Genomic DNA, 13,461 nt, shown 5'->3' on the forward strand with positions numbered 1-13,461 from the left:
AACTTAGGAGCAGCGTATAGTTTCTGGGAAGAGGGGTTTATATCATTGCTATCTGCTCATACAAAACATCACTTCAAAAGTAGTACACCATGGGGCTTCCCTGGTGGCATAGTGGTTGAGAGTCTGCCTGCCAATGCAGGGGACACGGGTTTGTGCCCCGGTCCGGGAAGATCCCACATGCCGTGGAGCAGCTGGGCCCGTGAGCCATGGCCGCTGAGCCTGCGTGTCCGGAGCCTGTGCTCCGCAACGGGAGAGGCCACAACAGTGAGAGGCCCGGGTACCGGAAAAAAAAAAAAAAAAAAAAGTAGTACACCAGGATTCCCCTGGCGGTCCAGTGGTTAAGACTTCATGCTTCCACTGCAGGGGGCACAGGTTCTGATCCCTGGTTGGGGAACTAAGATCCCACACTACATGCCAAGCAATGCGGCCAAAAAACAGAAAACAAAACAAAAAAAAAAAAAAAAAAGAAAAGGTAGTACACCAAAGGCAAACCATGCCAATATAATTTACTTTTTGGCTGCTTAAAGAAGCCATCTCTAAAAGATGGAGGAATGTACCATAAGGCTGGCATTCCCTCTCTAAAACTGCAATCAATGTAACATGACTGCCACAGAATCAATTCTCACACAGTGAATAAATCACTGCTTAAATGCAGAGGACATAATGGAATTATACTATAAATACAAAAAGTATTTTTTTTAAATTAAGTTAATCAGTTTACAGATCATTTGGTAAATTGGTTCTACTCTGTTTTTTTCTACTGAATTATTTGCTAAAGATATTCTTACTACCATGAATCCACTATAAGTATATATCAAAACTCACTGTGAAAAAACAGTAACTCATTATACTTCCTGGATCCTCTCAATTGGCTTGTTTTATTTAATTTAGTTTTTTAAGCATGTAAGGCAACTGAGGCTGAGAGCATTTAAGTGACCTGGGCTTATCTCAGCATCCTTTCTCTACTGGAGCTGGACCTTCATATCCATCTCCAGTTGCAGGTCCTGGGCTATTACTGCCAGGAGGCTACGCTTGGGAAACTACAGAGAACTTTTCTGCTTTTTTTTTTTAAATTAATAATGTTGCTGTTTGAAATCATTTGATTTGTTGTACACTGGTCCTTCATCTTCAGGAGAACAAAAGGGAAAATGAGGTATTAAGAAACAGGTGGGGAGAGGGCATACAGCAAAAGCAAGAACTATAATTCTGCAGCCTGTGGAGGGAAAAACCACATTCACGAAAGACAGACAAAATGAAAAGCCAGAGGACTTCGTACCAGATGAAGGAACAAGATAAAACCCCAGAAAAACAACTAAATGAAGTGGAGATAGGCAACCTTCCAGAAAAAGAATTCAGAATAATGACAGCGAAGATGATCCAGGACCTCGGAAAAAGGATGCAGGCAAAGATCAAGAAGATGCAAGAAATGTTTAACAAAGATCTAGAAGAATTAAAGAAGAAACAAACAGAGATGAACAATCCAATAACTGAAATGAAAACTACACTAGAAGGAATCAACAGCAGAATAACTGAAACAGAAGAACAGACAAGTGACCTGGAAGACAGAATGGTGGAATTCACTGCCATGGAACAGAATAAAGAAAAAAGAATGAAAAGAAATGAAGACAGCCTAAGAGACCTCTGGGACAACATTAAACGCAACAACATTCGCATTATAGGGGTCTCAGAAGGAGGAGAGAGAAAGGACCAGAGAAAATATTTGAAGAGATTATAGTCGAAAACTTCCCTAACATGGGAAAGCAAATAACCACCCAAGTCCAGGAAGCACAGAGACCCAGGCAGGATAAACCCAAGGAGAAACACGCCGAGACACACAGTAATCAAACTGACAAAAATTAAAGACAAAAATTATTGAAAGCAACAAGGGAAAAACGACAAATAACACACAAGGGAACTCTCATAAGGTTAACAGGTGATTTCTCAGCAGAAACTCTACAAGCCAGAAGGGAGCAGCATGATATATTTAAAGTGATGAAAGGGAAGAACCTACAACCAAGATTACTCTACCTGGCAAGGATCTCATTCAGATTTGACAGAGAAATCAAAAGCTTTACAGACAAGCAAAAGCTAAGAGAATTCAGCACCACCAAACCAGCTCTACAACAAATGCTAAAGGAACTTCTCTAAGTGGGAAACACAAGAGAAGAAAAGGACCTACAAAAACAAACCCATAACAATTAAGAAAATGGTAATAGGAACATACATATCGATAATTACCTTAAACGGGAATGAATTAAATGCTCCAACCAAAAGACACAGGTTCGCTGAATGGATACAAATACAAGACCCATATATATGCTGTCTACAACAGACCTACTTCAGACCTAGGGACACATACAGACTGAAAGTGAGGGGATGGAAAAAGATATTCCATGCAAATGGAAATCAAAAGAAAGCTGGAGTAGCAATACTCAGATAAAATAGACTTTAAAATAAAGAATGTTACAAGAGACAAGAAAGGACACTACATAATGCTCAAGGGATCAATCCAAGAAGACGATATAACAATTATAAATATATACGCACCCAACATAGGAGCACCTCAAGACATAAGGCAACTGCTAACAGATATAAAAGAGGAAATCGACAGTAACACAATAATAGTGGAAGACTTTAACACTTCACTTACAACAATGGACAGATCATCCAGACAGAAAATTAATAAGGAAACACAAGCTTTAAATGACACAACAGATCAGATAGATTTAATTGATATTTATAGGACATTCCATCCAAAAACAGCAGATTACACTTTCTTCTCAAGTGCACACGAACATTCTCCAGGATAGATTAGGTCACATCTTGGGTCACAAATCAAGCCTCAGTAAATTTAAGAAAATTGAAATCATATCAAGCATCTTTTCCAACCACAACACTATGAGATTAGAAATCAATTACAGGGAAAAAAACGTAAAAAACACAAACATGTGGAGGCTAAACAATACGTTACTAAATAACCAAGAGATCACTGAAGAAATCAAAGAGGAAATCAAAAAATATCTAGAGACAAATGACAAGGAAAACACAATGATCCAAAACCTATGGGATGCAGCAAAAGCAGTTCTAAGAGGGAAGTTTACAGCAATACAATCCTACCTCAAGAAACAAGAAAAATCTCAAACAATCTAACCTTACACCTAAAGGAGCTACAGAAAGAAGAACAAACAAAACCCAAAGTTATCAGAAGGAAAGAAATCATAAAGATCAGAGTAGAAATAAATGAAATACAAACAAAGAAAACAATAGCAAAGATCAATAAAACTAAAAGCTGGTTCCTTGAGAAGATCAACAAAATTGATAAAACTTTAGCCAGACTCATCAAGAAAAAGAGGGAGAGGACTCCTATCAAAAAAATTAGAAATGAAAAAGGAGAAGTTACAACAGACACCGTGGAAATACAAAGCATCATAAGAGACTACTACAAGCAACTCTATGCCAATAAAATGGACAACCTGGAAGAAATGGACAAATTCTTAGAAAGGTATAACCTTCCAAGACTGAACCAGGAAGAAATAGAAAATATGAACAGATCAATCACAAGGAATGAAATTGAAACTGTGATTAAAAATCTTCCAACAGGGCTTCCCTGGTGGCGCAGTGGTTGAGAGTCCGCCTGCCGATGCAGGGGACACAGGTTCGTGCCCCGGTCAGGGAAGATTCCACATGCCGCGGAGCGGCTGGGCCTGTGAGCCATAGCCGCTGAGGCTGCGCGTCCGGAGCCTGTGCTCAGCAACGGGAGAGGCCACAACAGTGAGAGGCCCGCATACCGCAAAAAAAAAAAAAAAAATCTTCCAACAAACAGAAGTCCAGGACCAGATGGCTTCACAGGTGAATTCTATCAAATATCAGAGAAGAGCTAACACCCATCCTTCTCAAGCTCTTCCAAAAAATTGCAGAGGAAGGTACACTCACAAACTCATTCTATGAGGCCACCATCACCTTGATACCAAAACCAGACAAAGATAGTACAAAAAACGAAAATTACAGACCAATATCACTGATGAATATAGATGCAAAACTCCTCAACAAAATACTATCAAACAGAATCCAACAACACATTAAAAGGATCATACACCATGATCAAGTGGGATTTATCCCAGGGATGCAAGGATTCTTCAATATATGCAAATCAACCAAAGTGATATACCATCTTAACAAACTGAAGAAGAAAAACCATATGATCATCTCAAGAGATGCAGAAAAAGCTTTTGACAAAATTCAACACCGATTTATGATAAAAACTCTCCAGAGAAAAGGGAACCCTCTTGCACTGCTGGTGGGAATGTAAATTGATACAGCCACTATGGAGAACAGTATGGAGGTTCCTTAAAAAACTAAACATAGAATTACCATATGACCCAGCAATCCCACTACTGGGCATATACCCAGAGAAAACCGTAATTCAAAAAGTCATATACCACAATGTTCACTGCAGCTCTATTTACAATAGCTAGGACATGGAAGCAACCTAAGTGTCCATCAGCAGATGAATGGATAAAGAAGATGTGGCACGTATATACAATGGAATATTACTCAGCCATAAAAAGAAATGAAATTGAGTTACTTGTAGTGAAGTAGATGGACCTAGAGTCTGTCATACAGAGTGAAGTAAGTCAGAAAGAGAAAAACAAATACCATATGCTAACACATATATATGGAATCTTAAAAAAAAAAAAAAAAAGGTCCTGAAGAACCTAGGGGCAGGACAGGAATAAAAACGCAGACATAGAGAATGGACTTGAGGACACGGGGAGTGGGAAGGGTAAGCTGGGATGAAGTGAAAGAGTGGCATGGACATATATACACTACCAGATGTTAAACAGATAGCTAGTGGGAAGCAGCCGCATAGCACTGGGAGATCAGCTCAGTGCTCTGTTACCACCTAGAGGGGTGGGATAGGGAGAGTGGGAGGAAGACGCAAAAGAGGGAGGAGATATGGTGATATATGTATACGTATAGCTGATTCACTTTGTTATAAAGCAGAAACTAACACACCATTGTAAAGCAATTATACTCTAATAACAATGTTAAAAAAAATAAAAAATAATAATAATTTAAAAAACTCTCCAGAAAGTGGGCAGAGAGGGAACCTACCTCAACATAATAAAGGCCGTTTATGACAAACCCACAGCAAACATCATTCTCAATGGTGAAAAACCGAAAGCATTTCCTCTAAGATCACGAACAAGACAAGAAAGTCCACTCTCGCCACTATTATTCAACATAGTTTTGGAAGTCCTAGCCATGGCAATCAGAGAAGAAAAAGAAATAAAAGGAATCCAAATTGGAAAAGAAGAATTAAAACTGTCACTGTTTGCAAATGACATGATACTACACATAGAGAATCCTAAAGGTGCCACCAGAAAACTACTAGAGCTAATCAATGAATCTGGTAAAGTTGCAGGATACAGAATTAATGCACAGAAATCTCCTGCATTCCTATACACTAACAACGAAAGATCAGGAAGAGAAATGAAGGAAACAATCCATTCACCATTGCAACAAAAAGAATAAAAACCTAGGAATAAACCTACGTAAGGAGGTAAAAGACCTATACTCAGAAAACTATAAGACACTGATGAAAGAAATCAAAGATGACACAAACAGATGGACAGATATACCATGTTCTTGGATTGCAATAATCAATATTGTGAAAATGACTATACTACCCAAAGCAATCTACAGATTCAATGCAATCCCTATCAAATTACCAGTGGTATTTTTTACAGAACTAGAACAAAAAATCTTAAAATTTGTATGGAGACACAAAAGACCCTGAATAGCCAAAGCAGTCTTGAGGGGTAAAAAACAGAGCTGGAGGAATCAGTCTCCCTGACTTCAGACTATACTACAAAGCTACAGTCATCAAGACAATATGGTGCCGGCACAAAAACAGAAACATAGATCAATGGAACAGGATAGAAAGCCCAGAGATAAGCCCATGCACCTATGGTCAACTAATCTATGACAAAGGAGGCAAGGATATACGATGGAGAAAAGACAGTCTCTTCAATAAGTGGTGCTGGGAAAACTGGACAGTTACATGTAAAAGAATGAAATTAGAACACTCCCTAACACCATACACAAAAATAAACTCAAAATGGATTAGAGACCTAAATGTAAGACTGGACACTATAAAACTGTTAGAGGCAAACATAGGAAGAACACTCTTTAACATAAATCACAGAAAGATCTTTTTTGATCCACTTCCTATAGTAATGGAAATAAAAATAAACAAATGGGACCTAATGAAACTTAAAAGTTTTTGCAAAGCAAAGGAAACTACAAACAAGACAAAAAGACAACCCTCGGAATGGGAGAAAATATTTGCAAACGAATCAACGGACAAAGGATTAATCTCCAAAATATATAAACAGCTCATGCAGCTCAACACTAAAAAAAGAAACAACCCAATCAGAAAATGGGCAGAAGACCTAAATAGACATTTCTCCAAAGAAGACATACAGATAGCCAAGAAGCACATGAAAAGCTGGTCAACACCACAAATTATTAGAGAAATGCAAATCAAAACTACAATGAGGTATCACCTCACACCAGTTAGAATGGGCATCATCAGAAAATCTACAAACAACAAATGCTGGAGAGGGTGTGGAGAAAAGGGAACCCTCTTGCACTATTGGTGGGAATGTAAATAGATATAGCCACTATGGAGAACAGTATGGAGGTTCCTTAAAAAACTAAAAATAGAACTACCATATGACCCAGCAATCCCACTACTGGGCATATACCCAGAGAAAACCATAATTCAAAAAGACACATGCACCCCAATGTTCATTGCAGCACTATTTACAATAGCCAGGACATGGAAGCAACCTAAATGCCCATCGACAGATGAATGGATAAAGAAGATGTGGTACGTATATACAACAGAATATTACTCACCCATAAAAAGGAAGAAAATTGGGTCATTTGTAGAGAAGTGGATGGACCTAGAGACTGTCATACAGAGTGAAGTAAGTCAGAAAGAGAAAAACAAATATCGTATATTAATGCATATATGTGGAACCTAGAAAAATGGTACAGATGAACTGGTTTACAGGGCAGAAATAGAGACACAGATGTAGAGAACAAATGTATGGACACCAAGTGGGGAAAGTGGCAGGGATGGGGGTGGTGGTGATATGAATTGGGAGATTGGGATTGACATATATACACTTATATGCATAAAATAGATAACTAATAAGAACCTGCTGTATAAAAAATAAATAAAATAAAATTCAAAAATAAAAAAAAAGAAGCAGGTGGGGTAGAAGATCAAATACTTCTTTAAAATTTTATTTCAACTGCTGAGTTGTTGAAGCATTTTGTAATTACCCCAATAATAATAACAAATGATTTGGGAAACATTAAGTGATTAAAATATCAGCACCATAGTTAAGGGAGTGAAAAAAAACTAGGAGGAAGATTTATCCCAAAGCATTATTTAATTTACAAAATGTTCACTCGGGCAATACCAATAAAGGGGCAACGTCAGAGGATTCTGGGACAATGGTGGTGTCAGTGGCAGCACAGTTTTGGGATCTTCCCAAGTCCCTCAAGAAAAACACAGAGCAGGCAGATAACAAAACAAAAACACAGGGACAATATATACACAAAACTAGGTGATAACCCAAATGCAAGTGTGTGGAGGAAAACCACCAACAGCCACACAACCCGTGTGTTGTCGGCCTCTGTGCGAAAAAAATCATGGGGCAGCAATGGGGTGCCCCACAGATCTGAGAAGAGCAGGCCAATATGAGGCCACAACGGAAACGGGAAGGAGCTTTGCCTTCTCCAACAGCAGGTGAGAACAAGGACCTGAAACGAAAAAGGTATGAAGGGGCTGGAGAAATCTAAACCCCAATACCCTAGACACCAACCAGAGAGGACTCCCTTCTGAGACAGGCCCACACTGAGTGGAAATTCCAAGAAATGGAATCAAATCTGAGCAGGACAGAAATAAGATGGACAAAGGAATCAGAAAGACCAAAAAAAAGCAGGTCAGGAAATCTGACAGCAAGCCACCATGTTTCTGAACACTACCTGAAAAGGACAGAAGAGGGAGCTCTGTGAAGTTAGAACAGCTTTATGAAGGAAGCCAGCTTCTGAAAGCTCGGGAAAACTAAATTCCCATAAAAATAAGAGAGGGAGAAGAAAAAAAAAAAATCAAGGCTCCAAAATTACTAGGAGAAAAAAAGAGAATACATCCCTGCAGACAGTACAAGAATGCGAGTAAGACCAGCTCCAAAGAAAGATAAAAACTATCACACACATTTCGAAAGACATTATTAAGAAAACAATACAAGACAGGAAACATAAATCAGAACTTGAAAAACTCAAAAGTAAGGTGGCGGAAATCAAGAAAAAAAATAGAAATAAAAGGAAAAGTACTTTAGAAACGAAGACTAACGAAGAAGCTAAGAGCAAATAAACATAAATAATGTCCCCAAAGAAATAAAAGGTAAAAAGCAGAAAAATTTTAGCCTAAAAGAAATGAGTAAGAAAAAAGGTTTGGAGAGAAACTGACAAATATCGAAGATAGGTAAATAAGATAAAGCATTTGGATAACAGGAGTCCCTGAAGGGAAAAACCAAAGCAAAGGAACAGAACAAATACTGAAGACTCTAAGTCAATAAAACTTCTCTGCCGGGGGGGGGGGGGGGGGGGGGGGCACCTGAAACCATATATTGAAAGAGCACATCACACACAGAAATACCAACTCAGAATAACCAACAATAGTCTAGTAAAATTACTACATTTTAAGAAAAAAAAATCTTATGAACATCTAGGCAAAAAGAACATATAGTCTATAAGGAAAAGAAAATCAGATTTTTTCTGATCATCTGATTTTTTACAGCAACACTTTGTGCCAAAAGAAAATGAAATATTTAGATACTCAAGGAAATACTGCAAGCCAAGAATTTTATATCCAGAAAAATTCACCTTTAAGTATAAAGGTCACAACAAGCTATTGTCAATATAGAAGAACTTAGAGAATACAGTTCCCACGAGCCTTTCCTATTTGATTCCATCCCTTGGAACTGCTCCTCAGGGTGGGGCCTGTCCTGGAAGGGAGCCCTCTCTGGTTGGTTTCCAGAGTACTGGGGTCTAGAATCTACTAGAGAAGGAGCTTCAGATGATCCAAGTGCCTTTTTTTTTTTAAACTGCTTTCAGTAATCATAATGGTGGTGATACTCTTAGTATTTTTAGTGTGAGACTATTGTATGTATACTGTGAAAAAGCAAATGAGATAGATTAGGATATTCTAATTCATCCTGAACTCCTGAGAACCAGGATTCTTGGTGTGAAAGAAAGGAGCAGAGATGTATTATTAAAGAAGTTAGGTAAAAACTATACAGTCCTGAATTTGAACTGGAAAGATTAAGACGAAGTCACAAGGTATTATATCTTTAAATATATATGTATATTCTAGCCAAATTTACTGCAAAGTCTTAAAAACAATGATCGCTACGGTAACAATGAGCATCCCTAAGCACTCAGAGAGTGATCTAGAAACTCCATTTTCCATTAAAACAAACCAGAGCTTCTGAGAGAAGTGGCGGATTTGAGGTGTGGGGTCAGGGATGGGCCTGAGACACCTGGACATACAGAAGAGCAAGGAAGCAACAGAAACAAGTAGGGTCACTTCAGAAGGACTCAGGAACTGTGAAGAGGTTCCCATCAACACAGACTGAATCCCCTGAGCTTTGAGAAAAGAATTGTAACAGATTGAAACCCATTCAGTTCAAAATGAAATGAAAGGGGGAAAAAAACCTCCAAATGAAAAACTAATTGGTCACCTTCTGAGGAAGATAAAGAACCAATTCATTATTTTGAAAACTGGGTAAATAAAAGGAAAGAATCAAGCATTTATCCTGCTTTCCTATATGAACTATACTCCTGGGTAACTAAATAGTAGATAAGAGAGAGCATCACCTTAAAAATTTTACCAGCTGAAAACTGAAAACAAAATCACAGCATTTAATATCACCATTTTGAGACCCCCTAATGAGTTGCTGGATCTAGGTGCTGGGCATCAATCACAAATCAAAAAACAGCAAAAAACCAGGCATCTTGACACCTCGTGCCTCCTGAGGGGAGACCAGAGCACGAGCTCTAGGCTTGTCAAAGGGATGGAATCTGAATCTAATCATGCTCTAGCATCCAGCTGCCAACTTGCAGGGAATCTGAAAGACAGAGTAGCAGGTTGAACTGGACCACGAGGGTGCAATCAGCAAACTCTGGACTTCTGGAAGCAACAGGTCAAAGATCAGGCTTCTTCAACAAGAAAAGGATGGAGGAGGAACCTGTAGATTAGGAAAGACTTAAAAGGCATATCAAGTTTTTAGAACTTGGAAGACTAAGCTCTAGCGTCCAGAGACGCACACTTGAGTGATTAAAACCACAAAGAAAGGCAAGGAAGTGAGTTTTACTGGTTACTTGGAGAGGGAGGGGTGGATGGGGACTGGGATGGGGCACAGGGAAGAGACTGAGAAGCCTGGGAAAGTTCCATTTCTTGACCTGGGTGGCAGTCACAGGGTGTTCACTCAGTAATAAACCTCCTAACTCAGTTCACTTTTTTTTTTAATTAATTTATTTATTTTTAATTTATTTATTTTTGGCTGCATTGGGTCTTTGTTGCTGTGGGTGGGCTTTCTCTAGTTGTGGCGAGCGGGGGCTACTCTTTGTTGTGGTGCGCGGGCTTCTCATTGCAGTGGCTTCTCTTGTTGCGGAGCATGGGCTCTAGGCGCGTGGGCTCAGTAGTTGTGGTTCGCGGGCTCTAGAGCGCAGGCTTAGTAGTTGTGGTGCACGGGCTTAGTTGCTCCGCAGCATGTGGGATCTTCCTGGACCAGGGATCGAACCCGTGTCCCCTGCATTGGCAGGCAGATTCCCAACCACTGTGCCACCAGGGAAGTCCCTCAATTCACTTTTTCACTTAATTGAACTCACTTAACTGCTCGTTTAGTCTGTTTTATAATACAAAGGTTTTTTTTTAAAGGGCAATGTGACCAATAATGCTGGAGATGGGGAGGGATGGATCAAACCCGCTTCTCCAAGAAAGGTTAAGACTCTCAGTTTAAGATTTGGGCATCAGGTCTAAATACTGTTCCTTCCCCTTAGCAAAATGTGTCTGCAGCCATTCAAATGATCAATTTAGCAAGGCATGTTAAATGGAACAACTCCTTTTAATAGCAGCATATTTCTTTAATACACTTTGGCTGCCAAAATCATGAGATCACAGGAGGAGTTATCCTTAGCCAAAAGTCCATGAGGAAAAATGGGTAAACGTTTAAATGGCACAGTTCAGGAATTAATTTCCCTTTATGTAAAATAACTGTAATTAACAAAGCCTTCCAAACAATGTTTCTAAGTCTGGTTCAGTGCACAGAAAACCAAGAGGGGGATAACCAGAGTGCAGGTCTTGCAGCTCTCCACCTGCCAGGTGTGAGGGTGCCTGAGGGACGACCTGCATCCACTCCAGGCATGACTTCAGGGCTCCCTGTCTGTGCTCTTGCCCAGTCTTTGCAGCAGATGTTGCGCTAGGATTAAAAATGGATCCAAACTCATAATTACATTTGAAGGCTAAGAAGAACATAATCAAGAACAAGAAGCTTCACATTCACAAGTACTCCAAAGCGTGGTTTCATTCACAAGTACTCCAAAGCCTGGTTTCATACATAACCTACCTTTGGAATCTAAACCGGGGAACATACAGAACTTACTTTAACAACCTTTCAAATTGGTTATTTGTATATCTGCATAAAAACGACTTCGTTAACCAGGGTCCACTAGACATTAGCTTGGAAATAAGCACCTACAAAAACTCTTTATTATCTTTCAATATCTGTTTCACATTCCATCTATCTATATAACCTTTGGCATCGTATTTCACTGTAATATGCACTGTAATATATCATGGTAGCAATTTTATCTCTCCTTTTTTAGAGGGGAGGAAGGTCATGTGGTGTAACGGCATTCACAGAATTATTTGAAAGTCATTTTACTTTCCCTAAAATCTTCCCATCAAGCAGATGTGTCAACTGTTAACAAGTATGCGCACACACAGAAGCAAAAGAAGGAAAAAGACAAGAGAGTACAACTCCCTGATATAAACTTGTAAAACGGCTTATCTGCAGTTAAACTTCAGTGTCACTAAATTCTTGTATAGTCCAATGGACAATCAAAGCTCTATGATTTTCTGCATTTCAAGCCTACACACACACACACACTCTTTGAAGGCAGTAGGTGAGTCTCGCTGGCCTGTGTGCCCGCCACACCGAGGGAACTTACCATAACCGTGCAGTCCTCTGAGCCGCTGGCAATGACCTGATCGTTATGTGGGCACCAGTCTATGTCCAGCACTGGTCCTGTGTGACCACACACTGTGGGGTAGGATTTGTCAATTCGACCAGTCTGAAAGGAGAGAGAAACAGACCTATTATGTAACATCAATGCCACAGAGTTCTTATGTTTTGTCAGACCCACTTCTCCTTTATTACTTCTACCCCAAACTCTCAAGAATCTACAAATTATGACGTTCATATCAGCCAACGTCAACTGTTAATAAATGTCAACTTGCATTTCTAAAAAACAGTTACTACCAAGGATACTCCATCAAATCAAGGATCTACATTTCCAGAACCACAGAGATTTTATTTAATCAATGGCACTAATAGACACAGCAAAAGAGAATACAAGAGTCTTTTCATCACAATACAATTCTAACAATAGCCTACTGTAAATTATAGGTGTGTTTTTACTGTTTAAAAAAAAAACCAAACCTGGTATTATTCAAAATGTAAAATATAACCTTTAATATGATAAGCTAATGCCCTTGAATATACAAATTAACAGTTCTGCAAGTGGATGGCACTTCCAGTGAGCAAGCAAAGTGAAGGTAATGAAAAGAAAAGCTTTAACCACTGCTCAGTGGCCGAAGGACATAGTACGTTTCAACGTCTCGGTCTCTTCCGTCAACAGAAACGCCAGCTGGGCCTTCTAATTAACCAGCTTAGCTCTCAGCCATTACCCAGATCCACATCTCATTAAGAACACAACTTCTAATGTTGGTCATAGCAACCATCACAACGTGCTCATGTTACACACTTGAACCTAACCAGCCAATCTGGCTTATCGGACCAATTTTGTCTGGTGTTAACCAAGACAAATGCTATTACAACAACAGCTGTACAAAGGCTGCTTCTTTTTAAAAAGGTTAATGCCAGTCCTTGCTGACGTTCTTCTACATATGCTAAACGCAGGTGAACAGAAAGGAATCACCACAATGCAAAAGTGAACCTATTTTTTGGTTGATGCTACTCTCCTGTTATGGCCAGCTGTCACAACACGGGGGCAGGCTTCTTGGAAAATTTTCAAGATCAGTAAATTTGGATTTCTCCACTTTGACTTGACTGTGGAAATCTCCAGAGAAGCAGTGTG

At 39.3% G+C, this 13,461-nt stretch overlaps 1 protein-coding gene across 2 annotated transcripts in view; it reads right to left on the reverse strand.

The window, feature by feature from the left end:
- The window catches only part of CORO1C (coronin 1C), an 83,906-nt gene that overhangs the window by 18,403 nt on the left and 52,042 nt on the right, over positions 1–13,461 (reverse strand). For both annotated transcript variants that reach the window (XM_079941900.1, XM_079941901.1), the window contains exon 3: positions 12,313–12,435. In XM_079941900.1, the coding sequence (XP_079798026.1) occupies positions 12,313–12,435 (123 nt within the window). The remainder of the gene's footprint in view (positions 1–12,312; positions 12,436–13,461) is intronic.

This window comes from Stenella coeruleoalba (assembly GCF_951394435.1).
Source record: "Stenella coeruleoalba genome assembly, chromosome: 14".
NCBI lineage: Eukaryota > Metazoa > Chordata > Mammalia > Artiodactyla > Delphinidae > Stenella > Stenella coeruleoalba.